At 46.8% G+C, this 13672-nt stretch overlaps 2 protein-coding genes across 5 annotated transcripts in view; one reads left to right on the top strand and one right to left on the bottom strand.

Annotated features, from left to right (window-relative positions):
* Positions 1–9413, top strand: part of LOC114687195 (40-kDa huntingtin-associated protein) — a 30343-nt gene extending 20930 nt beyond the window's left edge. For both annotated transcript variants that reach the window (XM_037199319.1, XM_037199318.1), the window contains one exon: positions 4074–9413. The gene's annotated coding sequence lies outside the window, so the exon portion shown is untranslated. The remainder of the gene's footprint in view (positions 1–4073) is intronic.
* LOC114687197 (X-linked lymphocyte-regulated protein 3A-like) lies at positions 47–7938 on the bottom strand. 3 transcript variants are annotated; one of them, XM_037199321.1, is made up of 8 exons: positions 7821–7938; positions 7173–7242; positions 6494–6528; positions 5118–5235; positions 4147–4246; positions 3030–3128; positions 1103–1198; positions 47–1016 (listed from the first exon to the last, which is right to left on the bottom strand). In XM_037199321.1, the coding sequence occupies exons 1-8, from the start codon at positions 7924–7926 to the stop codon at positions 960–962; spliced, it is 681 nt and encodes a 226-aa protein (XP_037055216.1). In that variant the 5' UTR covers positions 7927–7938; the 3' UTR covers positions 47–959. The 3 variants fall into 3 exon arrangements, with proteins under 3 accessions (XP_037055216.1, XP_037055215.1, XP_028717740.2); XM_037199320.1 differs by having other exon boundaries at positions 47–1198; XM_028861907.2 differs by lacking the exon at positions 7821–7938 and having other exon boundaries at positions 7173–7386.
* Positions 9414–13672: the final 4259 nt, after the last annotated feature.

Raw genomic sequence — 13672 nt, 5'->3', positions numbered from 1 at the left:
GGAAGGGAGGGCAATTAAATGACTCATCCCAGCAAGTCTGAAACAATTTCATGTTTATTAAATCAAATGTTTCCAAGTAAAGATTTCCCATGGTGTGTGTGTGTGTGTGTGTGTGTGTGTGTGTGTGTGTGTGTGTGTGTATACACAAAGGAAATCACAGGACAAGAGCTTTAACTGTACAGAAGACCTCAGTATATCACTGATGCTCACATACTACGTGCACAATAAATTTGAAAAACAAAACATTCCTAGTTATTCCTATCCATGCAAAGGACGAAATACATAAACTATGAGGAACTGAGCTGTACAGGTGCTAAGGATCAACTCTTAAGATGTGACAGGCAGATGACATTGGGTAGCAGACCCCATTTAATTGAAAGACCTTGTAAATTTTGTCTGAAAGTGACAGTTTCACAAACTTATGTCACAATACTCACATCTTTCTTACTCGGGAGGTTTAATGAATTCTACCAGTTTAACTAATTCTGGGGCACAGTCTTTTATGAAGTATACAGGGCACATTCCCTTTGGAAGGTTATGGTCATTCCCATAGGCTCCATGACTGAACAAATTTAATAGCAGGATGTAATGGCAAGAGTGTGTCTTCTTTAATTATTTCTCTGAAGATGACAGGGATGGACCACTCTTGTGCCTTCTGATTCCTGAAAGTGATGCTGAGGTATGAGACCCCACTGTATCGACATCAACGCAGTGCTAACTGTTAATTATGATGCTACCAAGAAAAGAAAACCTTGCCATTACTTCCGAGGGCTGGAGGTTGATACAGACATCTTTGGACTACTGTCACACAAATCCTTGGGCTTATTTGGGCTTATCTTTAGGAACAGGGGAACGCAAGAAGATGTAGTCACTGAAGCTGCAAACGTCAATGAGCTTCACCCAGCGAATTTCCATGAAACAACCGCTCCCCTTCTATCGACTTTCGTTTCCTCAAAGTATTATGAGAATAACAGATCCAGGAGAGACTGTTGAGCAGCAGCACTCTCTTGCTGGCGCTGTTAAGTACAAGGACATATTAAATGGGATAAAATAAGTAGTGCTCGTCGATCATCATTTTCGACGTGAAAGACTGAGTACTTACATTCACCATCAGAAGTGTTATTTCCAAGGTGGCTATTAGACGTCTCAGCTCTTCAGCCACAGAATTTCCCCGAGAATCCCTCAGTAACTCAAGTTTCTAAAGTGAAAAGACATGTTCAGAAATCAGCCCCATGTCATCGTGGTTTACAAATGTGAACAGCAACATTTAAAAGCGAGTAAATTCGGTAAAAGACATGGTTTAATTATTCCAAAACAAGTATACACCATGTACAACACGAAGATCGAAACACCCACCAAAGAGACACAGACATTGCCACCCCACAACCCTCTGCTGAATGTTCAATCATGAGGTATTAGCAATGAGGGTGGCTCAGGGGAAGGGTGCTTGTTTAGCATGTGTGAGACCCTGGGATCCTTCTCCCCGCACAGCAAGAAGAAAAGCAAATGAAACTGAATGAAAACAGAGAACATGAGGCATGAGCTCATTTATTGCCACTCACCCACTTCTTCTGGAGATGGAGTAGCTTGTCCTGTACTATGACCACTGAACACCACAAAATTAAAACTCAAGGTTTCCACCCCCACAGTCCCTTTAGTGCTGAGTGTAATCAAACATACTACATCTAAATGGTTTTGTTAAATACTGTGGGCGGGGGGATTATAGAACTCTGCAGGACCTCTTCCATAGTCTGGTGATGCAGAAAACACAGAAGCAGGAACAACACAAAGATCTTAATGTTGGAATGGGCAAGCAAGGTTCTGAGGCACCGGGCTGTCAAAAGAATGACATTTCAGCAGGAACAGATACTGGCAGTGCGTGCGTGCGTGCGTGCGTGTGCGTGTGCGTGTGTGCGTGTGTGTGTGTGTGTGTGTGTGTGTGTGTGTGTGTGTGTGTTTGGTGGTGGGGGTGGCGAGGCTCTTGTAGAGGATAAGCATAAGAAAGCATGGGGTGAATTCTTATAACTTGATTGTTTGGATCGTCTTAATTACTCGGGATGAACAAAATTTTAACAGCAACTTGAACACAAGCCAGTTCACATCAAGTCTAAAAAAAAAAAAAATACAACCCAGAATGCTGAGTACTTAATTCTTTTGCAAATAGCTGTAAACCTGCAGATAGCATAGGTCAATGTGCCTAAGAAGAATTTACAAAGATGGGCCTATTACAGAGGGTGACTCTCAATTCACAATCTCTCACTTACTTAAGTCTTCCACTTAACTTTTCCACTGTGCGCTGCATCTGGGAGCTGTCTTACAACTCTAATTGGCCATATAAAACAACGTTTCAGTCATGCAATGGTATAAAATCAAAGTGGACTGAGGAAATAAAGCAAGAGCAAATGTGATATATTCTTGTCACTGCTCTGCTTAAAAATGGATTGTAGGGTCTGGGAAGAAGGCTCAGTGGGCAAAGAGCTTGCTCCACAAGTAGGAAAAGCCAAAGCCAACTTCGGCTCTCCGGCACACATATTAAAAGCCAAGCATGGTGACACATTGACCTGGGGCATGGCAGGCCACAGTGGTGAGCAAGTTCCAGGTTCAGTGAGCGGTCCTGTCTCAAAAAGATACACTGGAGAGTGACTGAAGATACCCACAGATGGCTTCTGGCCTCCACACATAGACCCACAGACAAGTACACGTGTGTGTACCTGTGTGCACATACCCACCCAATGGAAAACGTACTGTGAGACAAGAAGAGACGATCTGAAAAGCGTTAATGCCCTGTACAATATGAACAACTCTAGATGAGATCGCCAAGGCAGCACTTCCTGCTTGGAATGAGTCTGCCAAACAGAAGTGAATCCTAAAAGCAAAAACTCATTTTGTACTTAGGTTTACATGGAAGAGTGACACCATGAGGAAAATGCTGGAAGATGTTTATGGGTAACTTTCCAAAGAGCACGGACAGAATGCCAGAGTATTCAATGCCCTGTGTATAGGCTGCTTCCTCAGACTGTACAACAGACCTCCAAGTATTGTTCACACAGTGATTTAAAGCCTTCCATTCTCTTCTTCTGAAGAATCAGAGACTGATGAATAAATTTTCGTTGCTCCTTAAACATATTCTGCAAACAAAGACAATACAAGGTGTAAGAACAATTCAGGGGAAGAAAAACAGAAAGCTTACAGAAACATGACTCTGTATTGTATTTATGCAAAACATAGAGAATGAAATAACTGTAGTATTTTTTTAACCAACACAATGACCGCTTTACATGAGTTATCTAATACTACAAAATAACCTTAATAATGATACGTTTCCATTCACTTAATGGGAAGTGTTCCTACTTAACAGTATTCAAAACATCCCTGTTAGCTCCTGAAGACTTGAAAACCCACCCATTAGAGGCCTCCATAGCTGTCGAACTCTCTGTTTTTAATAGAAATTACCGTGAGATGTCCCCTGTGACCATCTGCCACTGCCCTACATAGGAACCCACTCCATTTTGTCCTTCCCAGTGAGAGCAGAGCCCACAGTGCCATGCTTAACAGGAAGGATTCTGTAAGACACTGTCCTGGACCGATATAAGAATACACAATAAAAGTGTTTAGATGTGATATTTTGGAACGCTTCCGTGACATAGGCACTTTAAGTATCTTCTCCTTTCACTTCTAGGAATCTGAGGCACAGAGGTAGATTATTTTCCTGAGTTAGCGTTAACTAGCAAGTGACTGAACTGTGACTGCATTCCAGCTGGTGGGATTGCAGAGGCCATGCTCCTGACCACTGGACTGGACAGCATCTCCATCTCCCTCCTTATGTCGTGGATCACGATGGGCTCCCTCTCAGGATACAATCCCATACCTTCTCCTGTACTCTCCAGGCAGTGCCTGCTCATCCCCCACCATGATTGCTCCTAACCCATCACTGACCTTGCTATGTCTTGGCAGGGAAAGGAACACGCCTGGGTGGCGGGGGGGGGGGGGAGGGAGGAGACGGCCAGTCTCTCCTCATCACAACAACCACCATCCTTGTCTCCCTAAGCTCTTGTCCTGTCCCTTCCCTCCAGACTTGCTGCAGGAAGCCCTCCTACTTCTGATGCTGACACAACGGATTCCTTCAAAGCTAAGGCTGGTACTCACGGAGAGTTTTTCTGCCTGTTTCTTGACTTGATCTGCATCCATGGATAACTTCCTATTCAAATTCATAATCTGAAGAGAATAGTCTTGGTAAAGTTTCTGCCTGTGAATGATAGCAATGAACAGAGTGATATTCCATCACAATGCGAAGAAAGTGCATTCGAAGCACGACTGACTTGCCCTCACTAACACTATCGATGGAGGATGGGGAAATGGCATCTATTTTAGAATATTTTATTCTGACAGAGCAAAGGAAGCCCATGTGGATTATTTCATCTTACACTGACAGTATTTGTTCCTCCCTGGCTGAGAGAGAAGTCACTTCAAATGCCTCAGCTCTAGAAAATTTATGGAGAATTATCATTAGTATTCTATTAATATTCCACAAGTATTCACCTTCCTGACACATACAGCTTCTCCTTTATTTCCTCTTTCTGGAGAACAGATCCAATGAGCATGCACATCCACTACCATCAGAGAATTCTGTGGAGGCCTTCCCACTCTTCCTCACGTTGTGCCAGTGAGGATTTTGGTACAGTTGCATAGTAAACACTGCTCCTGAAATCTATGCGACATAGAGGCATGTCTATGGAGGCATGAGATTTTCATTTATGTCACATGGAACAGATGATTGACTGACTGCAGGATGAATGCTTTGAGGTTTTCAAGCTCATCATGCCCAGCACATTCATGCGATGCATACACCGTCCTTACTGTTGCACTGATTCAACTGCATGTGTCAGAACGGTCATCGTAATTCATCCCTAGGAAATGCAGCTGACTTCGGTTATGATGTGAGGCTATAATAAGACTAAAGGAAGTCTACTGTATACAGAAAAACCAAGCCAAATACATTTTCCAACCGAGCTTCTGGCCAGTGGGGGTCACGGCTATTCCTCAACCTCTTGCCATCATGCTTACTAACCAAATGTCAAAGGGTCTCGGATCAAAGCACCCAGAAGCAACAACCGTACCTTTGTTCGCACTGGATTTTTAGGACATCCTCAACTTTCTGCTCCATGGTTTCAAAAGACGCCATGATGATCGCTGTGAATCTTTCTCTGTCTCCTTGAAGAAAGTTCTTAATGGGCTCTGTATTGAAATACAATCTTCTAACAATTACTGTACAGTTCCCTCAACTTTAGTTTTCTACTTGGAAAGACACTTGTTATCAATAGATGGAAACAATCTGTCAATGATAAGATTATTTGCCTCCTTCCTTTCAGTCAAGAATTTGTGGTTATGACCTTGATGTGGAATTGGACAGCTGGGCTTCAGTGTCTATATATTACATACAAAACACAGTGGACCTTACAAAACTTACAAAAAGGGTTTCAAGTCAGTGTGCAATTTCTTTATGAGACGTCATTTATGAGGTATAAATTTAATCAATGTACTCCAGTTCAAGATGTGCTCCAGTTCAAGGACACATTCAGAGGGACTGTTGGGCCGCTTTGTGCAAAACACAAAAGTAGTCCAATTACAAAGCTCTCCAAAGACTCAGAGATTATTGCACAGCGAGATTAAAATACTGTAATTACTGCAGCCACTGTGAAGTTTTTAGACAAATTTGACAAGGTAGACACCCTGAATAATTTAAAGGCGGGGAACCACATTGATTTGTAGAAAAGTGTGTGGTACTGGGGATGGAACCCAGCACCTTAAGCACACTAGGCAAGTGCTCTCCCACTCAGCTACATCCCTATAACCTGATTCCTGAATAGTTTCTAGATATGACGCTCCATCAGAAAACTCTACAGAGCTCCCCGCCAGTTGTCAAGTTTGCAATGTTTTTGTGTTTTTTGGTTTTTTTTTTGTTTTGAACAGTTCATGTGACTAACATCTGACACAGCAATTTAAAGCAGGACTCAGTCTGATCATATAATGGTCACAGGCTACCAGTGCTGACTTCAGCTTTCCACTGCATTTTTTTTTTTTTTTTGCACATTAAACAGTGGGTATCTATTTAAGAGGGGTTGGCCCTCACCAACCTGCCCCCCACACACACAAAGAGCCAGACTAGAATACAAACAAGTGAAGTAAAAATGTGATACTTAAAACAGACATATCACTTGTGTGAATCAAAACCTGGGAGACAGATAATTTCATAGTTTTCAAATATCTCACAGTGAGTAAATAAAAGCATCCACACTGCCGGTGCCATGTTCTCCATATTGACAGTTAACATGAGGTAGAGAGTTGGTAATCTAATAAATACTATTTTGACACTGAGTGCTTGAGAACAAGGTAGTAAGCACACTTCTCTTGTCTGCCAAGTGACAACTCCCTCGCCTTGCACTTCTTTGGGTCAAACAGTTTTCTCAAATTCCTAATATCTCCTAGAACATACCTTCACATTCTTCAAATAAATCCTGTATTTCCTTCCTGCAAAGAAATCACATTTTTTACTTTAATGTATACAAAAGGCCGTTTTGTAGTGTGAGTGGAGGAAGTGGAGTGTGCCACACAGCCTACATACAATTCACATTTCAAGAGCAGGCACTGACTTTTCTAGATTTCTTTGTGTGCAGAGGAAGAGCATGTGTGCACCCATGCCAACCTCAGAGGTAGAAGTGTGGTGTCCTCCTCTCTCCATCTCCACCTTATTCCTGTCAGACAGATGCTATGACAGGACCTGTAGTCTGCTGGAGGCATGAGACTTTCATTTCTTACCACACTGAACATCTGACTGACTACGGGATGAATGCTTTGAGGCCTTTAAGCTCAATGCACCCAGTACATTCATGCGATGCATACACATTACAGGCTGCTGCATTTACTTACTTACTTATTTATTTAATCTCAGTTTATTTTGTTAGGCTGGCAGTCAGCAAGCATCCGCAATCCTCCTCCCTCTGCCACATCATACCCCTCAGTTCTGAGCTTAAAAAGTGTGTGTGGCCATGCATGGTTTTTTCTGTGGGTGGTACAGATCTGAACTCAGGTTCTTGTGTTTGTACATCAAGCACTCTTCCAGCCAGACTTTTCTAAATTTATTTTATGAGTGGGTAAACAATGAAACGTATCACCTGGCCTGTTGCCCTTCTTTTCCAGAGGAAGTAATGTCCTCACTACTGACATCAATGACTCCTTTGTCCACTGTATTAAAAAGGAAGAGGAAAAATAATTTGAAACAAAGTGTGCTGTTCTTATCATCCCCCATGGAAAACAGCTTCATTTTGGGGTTTCTAGATCCCATAGCAATGGTTACACTTTTTAAGGCAGTCATCTGTGCAGTCATGTATGTGCACACCTCTCTCTCTCTCTCTCTCTCTCTCTCTCTCTCTCTCTCTCACACACACACACACACACACACACACACACACACACACACACACACACGCACGCAAAACTCTTTGGGCTTGAGTCTGGGAACAGTTGGTGCAGGGGCCTGTACCGGTCTTCCAGAGAGTCACTGTGACCCATGTGTTCCCAGAGAGGCAGGCTGACTAGAAAGAACAGCCTTATGTGCCTTGCAGGCTTCCTGTGGGGTGGGAATTTAAGGTAGGGGAACCTAAAGCCACAAACAAGCTTGAGCAACAGTTATTAGCATCTGAAACCTCCTGTTGGTCCAAGAAAAATCCATGCACCTCATCCACTCAGCGCTCCATCTGCCAAGAGATTTTAGGATGTCCCCGGGGTGGACACAGCCCTACAGGAGCCCATCTGTTTTTCACCTGGGGTGATTGCATCTGGGTTCTGGGTGTCATCTGATGTGAGATTTGGATCCAGCCTTGGGCGCATGCCAGCACTGTCAGTGGCTTTCCTTTCCCTGCTTGACATGGCTAGAGTCTTCTTGGGCTAGATAGGACTCCTAGAACGACAGACACCAGGAGGAATTACAAGACAGCAATAGGAACAGGGACTGGGACTCCACAGGGTGAGGCCAGGTGTCCTGGCACTTGTGCTGCAGCAAAGAGAGGGCAAGAGGATGTCACCAATGTTCTGTTCTGTCCCATTTCTCTACCAGAACGTGGAGCTCCCCAACGCACTACTTCTCAAGATCGTTACTCTCTGCTGCTTTCCCAACCCTTGGTCAGGAAAATCCTGGGCACTGCCGCTCCCCTGTAAAACAAGACACCTAATGCTGGTGTCAGGTTGGGAATTCCAACTTGCTGAGGGCCTACTCAGTCACCAAGGCCATATCTCCCAGCTCGTACACTGTCCCACTCAGCCCTCCCAATCCCTGTAGCCCTCATGACCTCTCCCTAGCCTTGCCCTCTGGGGCCTTGTCCAGTCCCATTCGCAGGTGAAGCTCCTGATATCACCCCACAGGTTTGCCTTGGTCCTGCCTCTTTGTGACCCCACTGTCCTACCACATGAACTATGTAAGGCTCCTCTCTGATCCCTGTCACAACTGGGGAGACTCATAACAGAGTTCCCCAATAGCCAATCATCCACCCAGGGTACTCTCCCACCCTGGGAGCCTCCTTCTCCTCAGAGAGTGGTCATATCTATCTAGGCCCCACCTCCCAATGCACATCTCTCTGACGGTCTGGAAAGGCATACATGCCCAGGATTAAGTGGCTTAAACTGGCACTTGTAGGATTTGTATGCAGAAGCTGCTGGTTGGTGAAGGGGCCCAGTCCTGCCCCACCCCCTTCAGATAGGCATTTCTGTCCAGGCAAGGCCCATGGCCGCATGTAAGCGAGACCCAGACGTCCACTGAGGCCTCCAACTGGACACAAGGAGCAATACGTGGAAGGTCACTTCTTCTTCTACACCTCACTGTCACACCCGGCTCTCTTCAAACCCGAAACCCTCAGGAGCCCTTCCTCCACTGCTCTCGGTGTTCTATTTCACTACCAGGTGAAAGTGAGTCTTGCAAACTTCACATCACAGAGAAACCTTGACCCTTCTGCCTCAAGCTCCCACTCTCCTCCCCAAAGGGCTGTGGATCCAGGCTGACCCCGGGATCACGACTGAGTCTGCTAATTACCCTGTCACTCACCTAGGTGACCACACTTCACCACCTTCCTCTGAGAGGCCCCACCTCCTGGAATGGATCTCTGACTAGCTGAAACACCATTACGTGGGCACCAAGGCTGCCTACAGGCACTCCCAAAGCTGTGAGGCCTGCCCATCAATCACCCATTCCTGACTTGGGTCCTGCTGTTGTGCACATGCTTGCACAAAGTGGCCAGGGTTCCTCCTCCCCTTCAGACTACCCAGCCTGTCGAGGTATTGCCAGTGGAAGCATCACAGGCGGACCCAGTTGTCCAGTCTAGACCCAAAGGCGGCTAAAAAAAAAAAAAAAAAAAAAAAAAAAACCAACCAAAAATACCGGCAGATGTGGAAAGTCCCCACTCCCTCTCCCAGCCCACTAACTCTGCCCTGCCCACTGTTCTAGGGACCTGCTGCCCTCCTCATCACCCCTTTTCATTATTGGCTTTGGTGCCTCTTCCAGCCCAAAGTGGAAGTGAGGCTCCCGAAGTCATCTCACCGGCTACCCTGGACCCTCTCATTCTGTGATCCCACTGTCCTACGTCAAGAGCTTTCACCTTTCCTGATGCCCCTAAACCACCCCTGGAGCCACACCACAGCACCCAAAAAAGTCCCAGAAAACAAACAAAAATCCCGTCACCCATTTACGTGCCTTGGCTCCACCAGAGAGCCTCCTTCCACTCAGAGGTTGATCACGCTTAGTTTGGCCCCACCTCCCAATATAACGCTCTCTGATTGGCTGGCATAATAGCACTTGTGCATGCGCAGTGGGTACCAGCACTTTGCTCATGCGCCAAGGGGCCCAGCACGCCACGCCCACTCATGCTTGCCTTCCTGTTGAGGGATGTCCCCTGGCTTCATTTCATTGGGCCACAGCCACAGCCAGTTATGCCCGTCTTCCTATGTGTCTTATCTCTGATTGGCTGGAACAGGAAGGCGCATGGTTGTGTGACAGAGGCCAGCCGTCCAATGGGTCACTCACGTGAGGCAATAGTATACGCATGCGCAAAGAGAGCTCAGGTGAAACTCGAGGGATGGGCAATCCTATTAGTCAAACAGACATGTATTGTACACTTGGGCACAGCAGTTGCACATGCGTGAGGGCTCCGCGTTACTTTTCTCTCTAAATGGCGCTCCTGTCGCTCCATGGCCTGTGGCTCTATCTCAGAGGTCTCAGGTGTTCAGTCTGGCCTTGAATAGTACACGGTGCGCAGATGTTGGATATCATGAGTCCCTCCTCTACCACACTGTCCGGCTCAGACATCCCAGGCCTTCTCTTTCTCAAACCTCTTCTCTGAGCTTCCAGAGGTGCCTAGTCCAGTCCGAGGCTAAAGCCAGACTCAGGCACATTGCATCACAGGCCCTCTTGCGCAAGCCTCCTTGTGATCCCCACACACCTAAGGGCTGTGGTTCAAGCATTACTCTTCCTAACTCACTTTACCAGAGGATGCCTTTTCACCCAGTTACTCACCTAGGTGACCCTGACCCAACCACACCATTGAGAGCTTCCTTCCCTTCAGAGAGCAGTCACAGCTAGTTAGTCCCAGCCTTTCCAACGTACATGTCTCTTTTTTTTTGCTGGAAGGGCATGCGTGCTCACCTGCGAGGCAGGCCCGGCATGATCGAATGAGTGCAGTGGCTCATACACGCGTGCATGCATACCTGATGGGTGGCCATTAGGCATGTCTCACGATACACACTCTCCTCCCCAAGGGCTGTGGATAAAGGCAGTCTCTGCCACTGCTGAAGCCTCACCTTGGAGTTCCTTAATAGTCAGTCACACGCCTTCACCACCCCGATCCAACAGGGTACCCTCAGATACTTCTACTTTTAGAGTGATGAGGGGAGGGTCTCATCCAGTTAAAGGCCACCTCCCTGAGTATACAGTTAGGTTTGCTGAAATAGCACCCATGCGTGGGGCAGACCCTTCAGGTCTTGTATCAGTCTATCTTAGTTAGGGTTTCTATTGCTGTGATACAACACCATAACCAAGGCAACAACAGAGAAGAAAGAGTTTATTTGGGGCTTATGGTTCCAGAGGGCTAGGGTCCATAATGGCAGGGAAAGCAGGTGGCAGACATGGCAACTGCAGCCAGAAGTTGGAGCTGAGGACTCCCATCTCAAACTGCAAACAGGAAAGTCAAGCGAAAACACTCCAAATAGAGTGAGTCTTTTGAAACCTCAAGGCCACCCCTAGTGACATACTTCCTTCCTTCAGCAAGGCCTCATCTCCTTAGCCTCTCCAAACAGCCACTGTTCAATTTCAGAGTGGAAAGAAACCAAAGTCTGACCTCAACAGATAAGCCTGACTGTGATTATCAGCAAAGCCAGGGGCTGCAACTTTCTGGAATGGAAGTCGTGCCAAGGGGAGGGATCTGGTCAGGGCGCTTATAGGAGTGGGCAGGCGTGGGCAAGGGGCTTGGATAAGAGGAACTTGATGGAGCTCTGTGGGGTACATGCAGATTAAGATGCTCTCGAGAAATTTATGATCTCCTCTTCCTGAGATTGTGTTCCCAAACAAGGCATTCTATCTTGAGAAACTACCTGCCATAGCCTGGAGTTTTATGGATGTTATTGACCCATAGCAGTGGGGCAATGACAGCAAGACAGTCTCCAGAGACTTAATGCTTGTCTACAGCCAGGGCATTCTAGCATCCTTGGGACCAAGTATTCAAATGCCTGAGACTATGGGGCACATCTCCTACAAACCAGCACGCAGGTGATGCTCTGGTGGAAATCCACCCCCCCCCACAACTGCCACATGTAAAAAACAATGGAATTCCCCAGGGCTGAGATAGTTCCTCTGAACTGAACCCACCCCCAGAGAAACCCCAGGCCCTGAGGAGGTAGGGTAACTGAATTTCAACCCAGCAACCGCACTTTACTGCCGTGTACGCGCTTCTGTACTTCCTGTCTGCTTGCCTCTGCTCTCCCACCTAATAAGAGGCTACTGAACCTGGCTGAGGCCCAGGGCCAATGCCATTATGGAGTGATCCTGGGGTGCTGTTTCCTCTCCTCAACTGAAAATGGCTTGGTGACTCAGCTTCTCAGAAACTTCCACAATAAAGCAGGCAAAAATGTTTGAGATAGACCTGTCGTTTGTGTACGTGCATGGTGGGCCCTGTAGGCACATGTCTGGTCCATCAGGCCTGCATGCATGGTGTGAGAGATTCACTCATTTCTCTTCTGACAAACAGATTAAATGGCTGTGTGTCTGCTTCCTCCTGTCCCCTCCTTCCACAGGGTCCCTTTTGTTATTCCTTTGTTAGATAAGCATGCTTTCGGGTAAGCTTTCTGGGATCCTTGGAATGCATATACACCCAATCCTGGCTAATTCTGCATTCTCCCTCTGTTCTCCATTTTTTGTTTCACTTTTCTCAGTTAGGTAGGACCAGACTGGAAAGCTGAGCCTCAGCTAATGAGGAGCAGCCAACATCCTCCCTGGGTGAGGAATAAAAGAAGCCAAGTAGGCCATGTGTTCTGCTACTCCCCGGCCTGCCATGCATTTCCGATTTTTACAAAAAGAAATTGCTTGCCAAGTTACTTTCACGTTGCTCATCTGTTCCTTTATGAGAGACCAAGATCAGTCTAGTCCAACAGTGGGGCCCCAGCTGCTGTGATTATGCAATTCTGGCCTAGCCGGGCCTGCAAGGTGCCTGTGTGACGTGGCATGCATTCATTTTTGCATTAGGCAGGTCTCTCAGGCCAAGACCCCTTTAGATGGGCAATTTTTCTGAGGGCTGTGTCCTCAGGTTTACTGAGGCCTGCCAGGTACTTGATCACAATGCTTTCACGGTTCCTTGGCTGGGCAGGTAACTGAGGGATAGGAAGAATGTGGCTGGCCCTGGACCCCACACCTGATATGAGAACTGAGGTGGACAGCAGGAGAAATTGCCTCTGGCCTCTATCATCTACCATTCCAAGCCTGGTCCCTGACTCTTCTACATTTTCTTGCCCCAGTAAGCTGCAGATGGTGGCTGACTGAACATCCACACCATTGCAGCCTAGCACAGAGACACCTACCTATGTACAGTTACCCATCTAAGTGATCCTAGCATCACCTTAGTCCCCTCAGAGCCTCCTTTCTTCCCTTGGGGTGAGCAATCATACCTAGTTAAGCTCCACCTGCCTGGGTGTACATTTCTGATTACCTGGGAAAGTTCAACAGAGCAATCTTGGGGAGCTTGTGGGTGAGGCAGGCCCTGCAGGCATGCATTCCTGACATCGTCCCAGCATAAGCATGAGCATGAGGTGGCCCCAGCATGGGAGCCCATCAGATGTACTTGAGTGAGCAGGATCTAGAATAAGCATGGCCGAGCTTGTTCCAGCATGCCCACGTGGGAAGCTGGACCCAGAAGGCACACCTGAGTGAGGCCAGCCTAGTGAAGTACATGCATATGATGGCCCCAAGCATTCACACATGCCTGAGGCAGGCCTGTCAGGCCACGACCCCCTACCCCGAGATGGGCCTTCTTGCTAGAGTGTGTCCCATGCGTATAGCTTTAGCTGGGTGGGGCCAACCATGTCCTTTGTCTCAAAAGCTTTCACAATTTCTCAGTTTGGAAAGTGACCCACAGATAGGAAT

The sequence above is a fragment of the Peromyscus leucopus genome, chromosome X (genome assembly GCF_004664715.2).
Source record: "Peromyscus leucopus breed LL Stock chromosome X, UCI_PerLeu_2.1, whole genome shotgun sequence".
Taxonomy (NCBI): domain Eukaryota; kingdom Metazoa; phylum Chordata; class Mammalia; order Rodentia; family Cricetidae; genus Peromyscus; species Peromyscus leucopus.
This window is presented reverse-complemented; position numbering and strand designations above follow the sequence as displayed.